Source organism: Phoca vitulina, unplaced genomic scaffold (genome assembly GCF_004348235.1).
Source record: "Phoca vitulina isolate PV1807 unplaced genomic scaffold, GSC_HSeal_1.0 scaffold22, whole genome shotgun sequence".
In the NCBI taxonomy this organism is placed as follows: Eukaryota; Metazoa; Chordata; class Mammalia; order Carnivora; family Phocidae; genus Phoca; species Phoca vitulina.
This window is the reverse complement of record NW_022589725.1, coordinates 12,248,986-12,262,184: the sequence shown is the minus strand read 5'-3', so window position 1 is coordinate 12,262,184 and position 13,199 is coordinate 12,248,986. Positions and strand designations below refer to the sequence as shown.

At 48.0% G+C, this 13,199-nt stretch overlaps 1 protein-coding gene across 1 annotated transcript; it reads left to right on the top strand.

Moving 5' to 3' along the window:
* The first annotated feature begins 1,240 nt into the window (after positions 1-1,240).
* On the top strand, positions 1,241-11,547 carry BPIFA2 (BPI fold containing family A member 2). Its single transcript, XM_032419301.1, has 8 exons — positions 1,241-1,331; positions 2,138-2,307; positions 4,003-4,147; positions 4,808-4,915; positions 6,047-6,199; positions 8,462-8,543; positions 10,548-10,611; positions 11,468-11,547. The coding sequence occupies exons 3-8, from the start codon at positions 4,086-4,088 to the stop codon at positions 11,506-11,508; spliced, it is 510 nt and encodes a 169-aa protein (XP_032275192.1). The 5' UTR covers positions 1,241-1,331; positions 2,138-2,307; positions 4,003-4,085; the 3' UTR covers positions 11,509-11,547.
* The last annotated feature ends 1,652 nt before the right edge of the window (positions 11,548-13,199 follow it).

The following is a 13,199-nucleotide window of genomic DNA, read 5'->3' as shown; positions in this document are numbered from 1 at the left end:
GGGGCTCCCAGAGACCCTGGCCCAAATTAGCTGGGGGCAGGACTCAAGTGCCTGTATGGTATACGTGCTTCCTAAGTCATTTTGTTTAATCTTTTTTGTAAGGCTACTGCCCAAAGTCGAAAATTCCAACAAAACTGAAAGATATACAATAAAAAAGGAAGAGAAGCAGGGCCCAAGGTCACTGTGCAGCCTTGGACGAGACCTTCTCCTTTTATGGGCCACAGGCTCCCCAGACTTCCCAGCAAGGAGGTTAAACTGATGCACTCTAAGCTCTCTCTGGCTTCGGGCTCTGCAGTGTTTCCGGTGTAGTGTGTGACCCTCGAGCAGCCATCAGAAAGGAGGAGGCCGGGGCGCCTGAGTGGCTCAGTTGGTTAAGCGGCTGCCTTCGGCTCAGGTCATGATCCCAGGGTCCTGGGATCGAGTCCCATGTCGGGCTCCCCGCTCAGCGAGGAACCTGCTTCTCCCTCTGTCTCCTGGCTTGTGCTCTCACTCTCTCTGTCAAATAAATAAATAAAATATTAAAAAAAAAAGAAGGGAGGAGGCCAATGTGAGCCTATGAATGCCCGAGTCGGGACTGCTGTGGGTATGAGTGGCAGGAGTTCCACTCACATGGGCTTAAGCAAAAAAAGAGGGAAGAAGAAATTTATTTGAACCAAAAAGTCCTGGGCTATAAATGACTTCAGGCACAGTTGGATCTAGGCGCTCAAATGATATATTTTCTCATTTCCTTAGTATTGGCTTCATTCTCCAGTGGGTTTTGCCAGATAATTGTATCTAAAGGCTTTAAAGAACAAAACAGACCCAGGCAATCTGTGGAGACCCAAATCCCCCTTTGTGGGGAGTGAGCTCTTTCATTCAGAACAGTGGTAACATGATCTCTGCGGTTCTGTAAGAAGTTCTCATTGCAGGCAGGGATACGTATCGTGTTCTTCATAGGAGTCTAGCTTGTGCCATCTTGTTCATACACACATGTGTATGTGTGAGCATACATGTGTATATGTGCTTGTTCAAGAATTCCACACCACTGTCGAGAGTGGGATCTGGAGAGCCTCAGGAAGAAGGGGGCCTGGTTACTCCCCACTTTCGTAGATTTAGCCTGGTGTACACCAGACTTGGGGGGTCCCTCAAATGCTTCAGCAAAAGGGGGCCCTTGAGGCTGTGGCAAGGTCCTGTCCTCGTGTGAGCCGGGCCAGTGAGGCAGCAGAGGAGAGAATATGGCTCCTTAGGCAGGAGGAACGCTGTCACCACCATATAAGGGCCACCCACACCCAGCAGAATCCCAGGAGACCGTACAGAGGAGCAAGGATTTCCGAACACCCTCCTCCAAACCTGTGAGTGGTGGTCTTTCCCCCCGAAGGCACCCCACATGGTGATCTGCAGAATGTTTTGGGGGCAAGAGGCAGAAGGATGGGGCCACTTGAATTAGCTAATATTTTGAATATAGCATATATAGCATATTAAGAGATAGATTATATTAGAAGAAGCATCAAACCGATGAGCAATGCAGGGTCATGACATGGTGCCCATTTGTTTGTTCATACTTTTATTCAGCAAATATATATTTATTGTACTGTACTAGGCCCAGGTTTTTTACTGGGGGCTGGAGAGTGAACAGTAAAGTCAGTTGTAGTCCCTCCCCTAAGGGGTTCACAGCCTGGTGAGAAAAGCAGACAAGTCATCACTAACTGGCACCTAGAACGCTGATCAGAGGACAAAGACACCAGGATGGTGTGGTGGGACCCCCTAACCTCGACTCTGGGAAGGGAAGGGGTCCAGGGTGGGATTTACAGAGGGCATGATGTCTTACTGAAGCTGGAGAGTCGGTAGGAAATGACTTAGGTAAAATTGCAAAGACGAGGAAAGATGTTCCAGGCAGAGGAGCCAACATGTGCAAAGGACTTTTGTGTAAAGAGCACAGACTTGGAGCTAAGTGTGACTTTTCAAATTTCAGCTCCTCCACTCACTGGCTGTGTGTCTCTGGAGAAGTTGCTCTAGGTTTCTGACCTGAGTTGTCCATCTATAAAACAGAAGCGAACCACATTTATCTTAAAGGAATGTGAAGTGTAAGAGAGACAGGTGCTTATCGAAGATTCCTTTTCCCTCTGGGTAATTCTCTCTTCGTCCTATGACTGTCCAGGTGTCAAGACAAGATGCTTCAGCTTTGGAAACTTGTTCTCTTATGCGATCTGCTCACCGGGACCTCGGCGTCTCTTTTTGGAAATCTTGGCGACGACCTTTATAATGTTGTGAACAAGCTGAAACCTGCTGTTGAGAAAGAACTTGAGACCATTGACAATACACTTGAATGTGAGTCAACAAGTGATGATCAGTGGCACCTAGGAGCTTGCCTCCTGAATGCTATGTCTGCATTACCAGAGGCTGCCACCAGGGGCTGCTCTTTATGGGTGGTTTACTGAGAAAGGTGGCTGTTCAGTTTCTGGTTCTTTCACTTATTTTTCGGGGAACAAGCAATGCTCAAACGAATATCCTCTTATACATTATATCATGGCACATTTTCCCCTAATATCTGCAGAGGATAAAATCCTAAAACTGAGATTTCAAAAGTTCAAAAGGTATGCACATTTTCAATTATAGGAGATGTTGACAAATAATTCCCTACATTAACATTCTCTCCAAAAGTCTTGGGAGAGTGTCTTTTTTTCTACTCTCTTGATAGCACTGCTATGGGCAACTTAAAAGTTTTGCTAATCTCATAGATAAAAGATTATAACTCATTTCACTTTGCATTTCTCTAATTATGAAAGAATTCACTCGTTTTTTCATATTTTATTAGCTATTTATATATTTTAGCATAAATATTTTGATCATATTCATAGCATATTCTTCTGCTAGGTTGTTCAATTTTCTTATTGATATGTATTAATTCATTGGAAATTAAGGAAATTAGCTATACCTAAGCCTAGGTAGCTTTAAAGCTACCTAGCTTTATATTTAATCATGTATCTTTTTTATTCTGATTTCTTAAAAGAATTTGGCTTTCTTTTCATTTTCTTGAAACATTATAGGAGGAAGTAAATGCTATAATGCTAAATGCTATAAATGGCTACCTTTCAAACCTTGTCAGGGTTTAGAGCTTCAAAGGTATAGAAGGGACCCACTCTCTAATTTCACTGCTGAGAAAACTGAGTTCAGAAACAGAAGTGTCTGGATCAAGGTCACCTAATGAGTTATAGGACCAAAAATACTTTTATTGAAATTGGTAGTCTCTGTTTCTTATATCATTATAACTAGGTAGATACCATTGATTGTACAGGCAAGTTGCAGAACCATAGTTACATTTCTTCTCTTGTACAGCCTTTGTTTTTCCTTGAGTTAATAATTGCCTTGTTTTTCACTTGAATTATTTTCTATACACATATCCTTAATTCTTTGCATATGCACTGTTCTGTATCTGCCATATCTATCTAATCCCTCTTTTCTCTGGAGCCCTTCCATTAAGACACTTCGTTTTCATACTTCTGTATGAATTATTGCTCTCGGGGCCTGCTGCAAAGCTGTCATCCTGGGACTCCCATTTGCCACTTTTATGAGTTGGAACCATACTTTTTGCTTGATTCTAGATTTTCTATTTCTTATTCTCTCATTTTGTTTGACCTAGTTCTTCAAACTTGCGTGAACATCTCATTTAGAGCAATAGACAACCCCCTCAAGTCACTACTAGAAGCTGGTGTACAAGCAATATGAATTGCCTGGTTAACTGATTGATTGATTGCTTTGTTTATGAATGATGAGTATATATTAGTATGAAGGCAGCATGGAAGGAACAAAGGCTCCCCAGCCGCATGACTTTAGGCACATTTCTTAACCTTTTGATCTTTTATTTCCTCATCTGAAAATGCAGATAATAACAGTATCTGCCTCATTTGGGCTGTTATGAAGAGTAAATGAAATAACATAGGCAAATAGTTTTACTGAGTGTCTGGTACATGGTCACTGTTCCATAAGTGATGGACAACACTAAATGGCAATTGTTTTTGTCAGCTGTCGTTCAGAAACTGACCGCCAACTTGGGGAAGCTTCAGGAATCCAAGGCTTGGCTCCTGGCCTAGGAGAAGGTGCAGGAAATGAGTAACTTGGTGAACGATGCTCTTTCTAAGATCACTCCAGCTAAGGATGAGACTTTGGGGTGAGTTGATGCTTCTAGGTGAAGATGTTTGCTCCAAGAAAAGGGAAAACACATCTTTGGGGAGGTGAATTTAAGGTCAAAGTCAAAAAGTTTGATAAACCTTATTCCTCCCCACAGAGTCAAGGTGGTCTGAGGCCAGGTTCATCAGAGCTTGAGCAAATCAGACGCAGGGCTGCAGGGCCAATCTGGGCATCTCATGGGTTTGGGCTTCCATATTATGTAATTTTAGAATCAGGGTAAAGAGCCTCTTAATCCTTACCTCCACCTGTTTGCTGGTGCCTGAGGTCCCTTTTCCAAGGAGTCAGTCTTTCTTCTCCAAATATAGCTGAGGATAAAAGTCTGAATCCCCTCAGGATAGAGAAGACGAGTTCATACCACGCTGGCTCCACATGAGGACGTTTGGAATCAAAGGTTCTGGGTTCAGATTCTGACTCTGGCACTTACTTCTCCCTGGAATCTCTGTGGGAAATTACATCTGACTGAGCCTCCGTATGCCAGGCCATAACATGGAGAGGATAAAAACCTCTGCACGGGGGTACCGTGAAGGCCAAAGAAGGCAAGGCTGGTGAGGCCCAAATGCTCAGCCTGATGCTGGTGTAGAGAACGTCAGCCCATGGCTGGCATGGGGAATGACAAAGGGAAATTGTGGTTTTTGCACAGGTTGAACATCATTAACTACCGCATCCTGAAAATCAAAGTTGAACTGACTCCTGATGGCGAAGTCATTAACATAAGGGTCCCCATCGTCGCTAATGTCACCCTGGCCCTGTGAGTATGCATTAGAATCCGGGATTTGGGAGAGGCTGTGCAGCATGGCCAATGGATCTCCAAACCAGAATCGGGCTCTTTCCCATGCTACCGTGTGGCCTTGGGCCTCGGTCTCCTAATCTGTACATGAAGGGGCCTTTCCAGCTCTAAAATCTGAAGCTTTAAAATGTTCTAATGAACTTTGGCCATAACCAAGTCTCTTTGGAAAGAATCCTTCATTAAGTATTTCTGAAATCGTAACATTTATCTAATTGTAAAATTTGAAAACCTGAGAAGACATGAGCGTTTATAACTCTGGCAAAATTTCCTCCAGCATTATTTTGTCTCTTGAGATTCTCTTTAAATAGCAGTGACCATTATAGCTAAACACATAGAGTAGTGCACAGTATATAATGAAGGGCATGTGTGAAAAATGCAATTTTAAAGTATTGTAATTACTTTAAAAGAGATAGAGAGATAGGAAAATGAGCATGTGTGGAAGAAGATAAATTGAGGACACGGGGATTCCATCATTCATTAGCTACGAGATCTCGGGATGGTTACTTAACCTCTCTATACCAATGTTTCCCCATTTTGAAAATAAAGATAACAATAGTACTTCTACCTCATGGTATTGCTATAATGATGACATGGATTAATCCAGGAAAAATGGTTTTTTTTCAAAGATTTATGTGTTTTAGAGAGACAGAGAGAGGGGAGTGGGAGGATCAGAAGGAGAGGGAGAGAGAATCTCAAGCAGAGTCCCCGCTGAGTGGGGAGCCCCACATGGGGCTCAATCTCAGGATCCTGAGATCATGACCTGAGCCGAAATCAAGAGTCGGACGCTTAAGCCACTGAGCCACCCAGGTGTCCCGAAAAAATGCTTTTTAGAAATGCCTAACGTATAATTTGCCCTCAATAAATGTCAACTATTATTATTATTTTCATTATTAGGGTGGTGCTCTATAAAACTGTCATTCGAACCAAATCCGTGTGGCCAGGCGAAGAAGCCCTTAACGTAAATGTTAATTAGGAATCCAGACGATGCTGCCATTATCCATAGACAAGCTGGAGAGTTAAAGATCCACACAGGCGGAGGAACCCTAGTGGGCCTTCTAGACCTCTGTTCACTGGGAATCTTATTTCCTACAGGCCTGTCATTGGCCAGGTGGTCAACCTGAAGGCCTCTTTGGACCTCCTGACTGATGTCAGAGTTGCGACCAATGCCCAGACTGGTGCCCCCAGAGCGATCATAGGAAAATGCAGCGGTGATCCAGACAGCATCTCACTCGCCGTGCCGGACAGGTAAGGCTGGTCCGTCTCAGCAGAGCCGGGCTCTCAGAGGAGTCAGGGATCCCCTGGCTTCAGCCCTATTCCTGTCCTGAGGGGGCACAATGTGGCAAAAGAGCATAGCTTTGGAGTCAGACAGACCTTGGTTCAAATAGCAGCTACCGACTTAGAACTTTGTGACCAACCTAGCCCCTCTGAGCCTCAGTTTTCCCATCTGTAACCTGAAGGTGACAATAATGTCTCCTCACCGGCTGTTGAGCCGACCATCTGGGAAAATACGAGTGTTTAGCACAGAGCCGGGCACACACTCAGAGCTCGGTGAGAATAACATCCATGCTGACTTTGACTTCCTGTTCTCTCCATTCCTGAGACAGGAGTGTTGGCCTCTGATCACCCGGCCGCTCTGTCAGTTCTGCTTCCTGCTTTCTGAAGCGCTGGTGTTAGGTGCAGCACATTTAGGAGTGTTACTGCTTCTTGAAAAATTGACCCCTTTATCATTATATTATATCCCTCAATAACCGTAATAATAATAATAAATTGTATTTTTCTTCTTGCCTCCATGTGGGAGGAGGAGGAGAAGTAAATGCTTACCATGAGCCCTAACTTCAAATTGTCCCTAGAGAGTCCTCAATTCACTGGAAAATTCCCGAAACGAGATATTGCAAACTGAATCCTCTCCATTTAAATCACTGATCCCTGTCAATCCACAAAAAATCTACCTCTTAAACAGTGTGCTTGCAAGGGCAGGTCTGGTGGAGGAAGAGGGTGAGGGGAGGAGGGGTGACCCTGGAGGCGGCTGTTGGAGGAGAATGGTCTAGAAGTCGAAGGCCGGGGCAGGTTGGCTTTGGGGCAAGCAAGGTTGGGTTCTCGGCTCTCAGCCCTGAGGGCCATGAGCAGAGGTCACTCCACCCTACTCCCTCAAGGGATTTGATCACAGCTTGCCAAACCAAAGAAAGGCTCTACTGCCCGATGTTACTGGGGAAGGCTGGAATATAAATGGACGGGCCTGAGCCCTGCTGGATACTGCCTTGTCGGCAGCCCCAGGAAATGCATCCTGCTGCTCTGGGTCTCAGTGTCCACATCTGTGAAATGGCCTTCCACTCTGTTGCCTAAGCCCGCTCAGCCCAAGCACTCCCCACCGCCGTCTGGGCTCATCGGGATCTGGCCCCACCCTCCTATCACCGCACTCTTGTCCTCGCTCACTCTGCTGCAGACACCCTGGCCTTTGCTCTGGGCCTCAGACAAGTTCTTCCCCACCTCCAGACCTGTGCACACGCTCTTCCGGCCTCCTAGAACACCGTTCCCCTCACCTCCACGTACTTCTCAACCTTCAGGTTCTAAAAAGGTTCATCCTATTCTCCCTCGAAATCGTCTACTCTTGGCCTTCAAAGTACTTGTCACAAGCTGTCATTTTATTTTTTTTTTCAAAGATTTTATTTATTTGAGAGAGAGAGAGAATGAGTGGGGGTGGGAGGGGCAGAGGGAAAGGGAGAAGCAGGCTCCCCTCTGAGCTCGATCCCAGGACCTTGGGATCACGACCTGAGCCAAAGGCAGACACTTACCTGACCGAGCCACCCAGGCGCCCCATCATTCTATATTTAATTCTATGTTTACTTCAGTCCTTCTTTCAGCCAATAATGTTTGAGCACCTGCTATGTTCCAAATAGGCTCTGAGCTCTGGAGAATTTATTGGTGACAACCGACCAGGACCCTGTTTTCCTGGAGTTTATTGTCCTGAGGGAAGGGCAGACAGACAAGTATCCAGGCCATCAGTAAAGAGCCCTCAAGGATAATGTCAGCTTATGATGAGCCCTAAGCAGAGCAGTGCGTGTAACAGGACTATATGATATAAAGCCCTCCCTTAGGCAAGCAGTCAGGGAGGGCTGCCCTGAGGAGGTGTCAGTCATGCTGAGAGCTGAAGGTGGGAAGGAGCCAGCCTTTAGCAAGACCTGTGTCACGTTTAGGTACCAGGTGAGGAGCTGCTTGTGCTTTGCCCATCCCCGGGTCCTCAGCGTAATCAATGCCTGGCATGCAGGTGGTGATCTGTAGATAGGTGTCGAATGAAAGAGTGGGATCTTAAGGTTGTGATGAGACTCTCACAGGTGAGCCTGGTCAGAAGTGGGGCACCCCTGAATAGAGGCCCTGTCTGTGGTTAGAAAGGCATTGCGGTGTCCCTGGGTTTACCTGATTTCAAGGTGCTCCACCACCTCCCACCCCCCCAACCCCCGCTGCGTGGCCGTTCTGCCCACGAACTAGGCTTTATCCACTCTTTTCCAGCCACAATACTCTGATGGAGAAGGCCGTGAACACTGCGAGCAACTTCCTGACAAAGACCGTGTCCCGCCTGGTAGAGAAGGATGTGAGTCCTCCACTTCTCGGGGCCCAGAGCCATGCCTGCGGGGGAGGGGAGGCAGGTGTGTCATTCACAACCCCACTGTACTCTCTGGGCGCCTTTTCTTCTGAGGGGCAAACTCCTCATCGGGCTGTCAGCTGGAACCTGTGCCCCTTTACTCAGCCTGGGGAGAGGGAGGGCAGAGCAGGGGCCTGACATTAGCTGAAATCACTGGGTCCCAGACTTGGGCCATTCCCCGTGTCTACCTACCCCGGATATGCTTTTTTAGCTAGTGTGTTCCTCCTTTAAACAATACAATTCTACATAAGCTTATTTAAATACATGTATTTTAAAGATTTTATTTATTTGACAGAGAGAGACACAGCGAGAGAGGGAACACAAGCAGGGAAAGTGGGAGAGGGACAAGCAGGCTTCCTGCCGAGCAGGGAGCCCAATGTGGGGCTTGGTCCCAGGACCCTGGGATCATGACCTGAGCAGAAGGCAGATGCTTAATGACGGAGCCACCCAGGCGCCCCTAAATACATGTATTTTATTTTATTTTATTTTATTTTTATTTTATTTTTTTAAAGATTTTATTTATTTATTTGAGAGAGAGAGACTGAGAGAGAGAGCACATGAGAGGGGGGAGGGTCGGGAGGGTCAGAGGGAGAAGCAGACTCCCTGCCGAGCAGGGAGCCCGATGCGGGACTCGATCCAGGGACTCCAGGATCATGACCTGAGCCGAAGGCAGTCGCTTAACCAACTGAGCCACCCAGGTGCCCTAAATACATGTATTTTAAAAAGAAAACTGTATCTCTACCATAATTTAGAAATGAATATCATTTATATAATTAATTTAAAACATAAACACAGACCTATAAAACTGGTATTTTCATCTATGCATCATACAAAACCATTTTTACTCGATCCAGAGAGTCTGAATCAGTCATTCTGGAAGGGGGCTGGGAATCCGGGGTTAGGAAAGAAAAATCCTCCGGGTGACTGGAGCCTCACGACTCAAAATATGGTCCTCTGCCCAGCAGCCCTGGGGCCTCACCTGGGAGCTGGTTAGAAATGCGGGCTCTCAGTCTGCCCGCCCCGCCCCCCGCAGCCCCCCAGACCTGCTGAATCAGAATGTGCATTTTAAAGCGATCCTCAGGGGGAATTCTTAATCTCAGGAAACAAACTGAGGGTTGCTGGAGTGGGGGGTGGGGTGGGAGGGATGGGGTGACTGGGTGATGGACACTGGGGAGGGTATGTGTTCTGGTAAGCGCTGTGAACTGTGCAAGACTGTTGAATCTCAGATCTGTACCTCTGAAACAAATAATGCAATATATGTTAAGAAAGAAAAAAAGAAGAAGAAGAATGTAGCAGGAGGGGAAGAATGAAGGGGGGGAAATCGGAGGGGGAGAAGAACCATGAGAGACGATGGACTCTGAAAAACAAACTGAGGGTTCTAGAGGGGAGGGGGTTGGGAGGATGGGTTAGCCTGGTGATGGGTATTGAGGAGGGCACGTTCTGCATGGAGCACTGGGTGTTATGCACAAACAATGAATCATGGAACACTATATCTAAAACTAATGATGTAATGTATGGGGATTAACATAACAATAAAAAAAAAAATTAAAGCGATCCTCAGGGAATTGTACACACACACAGTGAGAAACTCTCTGCTCTATGGTTTCCAGGGCCCCATTTGATTCCTTAAAATTCCAGGGTTCCAAAGTTCAAGGTTTCTAAGAGTGTAAGGTTCTGGGATGTTAACACTCTAGATTCTCAAGTTTCTAGGATTCCAATATTCTAAGGATTTAGAATTCTAGCATCCTATGGGTCTCCAGTTTTGGACTTCTAGGTTTCTATTGTTCTAGAATCCTAAGGGTCAAAGGTTGTGGGATCTTGGTGGGTGGCTGGCAGTTTGGCCCCAGCTGATAATGATCTGTCCTTCTTCCTGGTCCTGGCCCTCCTCTCCTCTCCCTCCCTCCCTCCCTCCTTCCCTCCCTCTCTCTTTCTCACTCTTTCACTCCCCCACAGGTGTGCCCCCTGATCCACACCTTACTTTCCACCCTGGATATGCATATTGTTCAGGACATCATTGGTAAGTCACAGCCTGGGGACCGGGGGTGCTTTCCCTCTGCAGCCTTCCAAGGGCAGGCATGCACCCTGTGCCCACCCCACAGCAGGTGTGGTCAGGGGACCCTGGAGAAGCAGGAAGACCCAGCATCTGAGCAAGTTGGGAGAATGTGACAGGACTGAGGGCGTTCTGTGGGCCTCTGTGAGCTCTCTACCATCCTCCCTCTTTAAATCCACAGAACCTGCCTGGCAGAACGATGTGAGAAAGAAGATGGGCCAGATCTGGGTTCAAATCCTGGCTCTGCTATTTAGCAACTGTGGGGCCTTATTCAAGTGGCTCTGCCTGTCTGAGCCTCAGTTTCCTCCTGGGTGAACCAAGACTGTAAACACTGGAGGGTAATGAGTGGATTAAAAGAAGAAGCATAGAGCCTAATATCCAGTAGGCATTACTAGTAAACACCTGCCCTTCTCTTTCCCTCTTTTTGAGAAACTGTGGCTTCTCCTCCAGCTGTAGGGGGGGCTTTCTTTGGCCTTTGGGACTCTAGGCAAGGCTGGGGTTGCTGGGGATGCTGGAGCAATAGAAGTGGGGTAAGTGTCAGGGTCCTGGAGGTGGCCCTTCTATGGAAACAGCCACTGATCAGTTCCTCGGGCAATCACTCTGTGCTTTGCATATTGCCATCCCATTGGATCCTCACAACAACTCTGTGGGGTGGGTACCGTCATTATACCCATTTTACAGATGAACAAATTGAGGCTCAAAGAGGTGGACTGACATGCCTGAGGTTCCACGGCTGTCAGACTGACCCACTGGAGAGTGGCGGCCATCAGGGTCTGGTTTCTATTGGAGCCTGAGGCCTGCTATTTATTTTTTTATTATTCAGATAAATTTCAAAAGGAAAACCAGCTGCTTAACGATGTCTGAGGAGGGAGACAAGGAGGACTGCGGGTGATGTCCACCTGAAGGTAAGGGGTGGTGCTGTACCCCACACAGAGGATGAGGCTCCTCCACAGGCACCTGTGGTGAAGCCAAAGCAAGGCTCAGCTTCTCTTCTTTTTTTAGCAGCAGGCTGAGCCCTAATCTTGGTTGTAGACTGAGCTGTGACCCTGGCCCCAGCCTGAGCCCTGATCCTGGTCACATTCTGCACCCTGAGCCTTTTTCGCACACCCAGACTGAGCCTGGATCCTGATCACAGACTGAGCTTTGACTTCAGTGATTTACTGAGCAATGACATCAGTCACAGACTGAGCCCTGACCTTGATCTCAGACTGATCCATGATCCTGATCCTATACTGAGCCCTGAACCCTGGCTCCAGTCTTGGCCTCTGATCAGTCTTTTCACATCTGCCATTGTTCCTAAGGTGAGGGGAGAGGAGAGTAAGGGGCAGAGGATAAGTCAGGGCCAGGTGCCAGAGACAAACCCCAAACCACAGGTGCCAGCCCCCTCTTCAAGACCCTGCAGGGGATTGTAGGGAAGAGTTTGGGCAGCAGTGTCTGATGGCTGTGGTCTCGTTCCAGATCGGTGCCCAGTGTCCCTTGTAGCATCTCCATCTGGGAAAGGTGCAGCCACGCCCCAAGCAGAGTGACAGCCTGAGCGCAGCCAGAAGGGGCCCTCCCAGAGACTCCTCCTCGCAGTCGGGACAGCAGCCTCTGTGCTCACCACCCTCCACCCCCTGCAATTAAAGACCACTTCGGCATCCTCTTGTGTGGCCCATTTTATTCCCTCCATTGGGGTTGGGGGAGGGCAACTAGGTGGTAGAGACCTGGGTGGGAGCTGGAAGGGACCTCTGGGACGATCCAGCTTGTTTTACAAATTGGAACACTGACACACAGAGAGGGCAAGAGACTGACCCAGGGTCACACAGCCAGTTGGTGGCAGTGGCAGGCTCTTGATTCATCCATTCACATGCTCAGCAGGCATTCAGTGAGGGCCTACTCTGGGCCAGGTGGGCAGTAGGAATGGACAGTCACATTTTGGGCAACCCCACCCAGGGCTTTCCTCCCTTCCCCTCAGGGAGTCCCCAGGGACTCTGAGAGGCCTTATGGAGGATGGGGGACACTGGGTCTGTGGGCTCAGGAGTATAGGGCAGAGTGACATAGGGTCAGGGGCCTAGGCCACTTCCCAGCCTGCCCCTCTGTGCCCTCTGAAGGGCTAGGGTTCCCCTGCAACAGAGATCAGTTCAAGCAGCACCTGAGGACACCCATGGTCTCGCGACACCAGGGCTCACCCACCCAGCCCTGAGAGCCTGTGGGCCCACCGGCCAGGCTGCGCGAGGGCCCTGCCTGCCTGGTGAAGCCAAGCACCTTGAGGGTGCTCAACCATCCCATGGAGACCAGCTCCTCTCCGGCCTGCCCAGGCTGTGCCTGGCCGTGGTCCAGACAGCATCACTCTGCTGAGGCCACCACCACCACCATCACGGAGCGCTGCCCTTGCCGGCACGTAGGACCTCACCAATTCCGAACAACGCCAGGAGACACTATTCTTGTCCCCATTTAACAGATGAGGAAACTAAGGCTCACAGAGGCAAAGTGACTCATCAAGGTCACACAGTGAGCAAGAGGCAGAGCCAGGATTTGAACACATGACTATGAGAGCCTTTGCTCAGAGAGCTGAC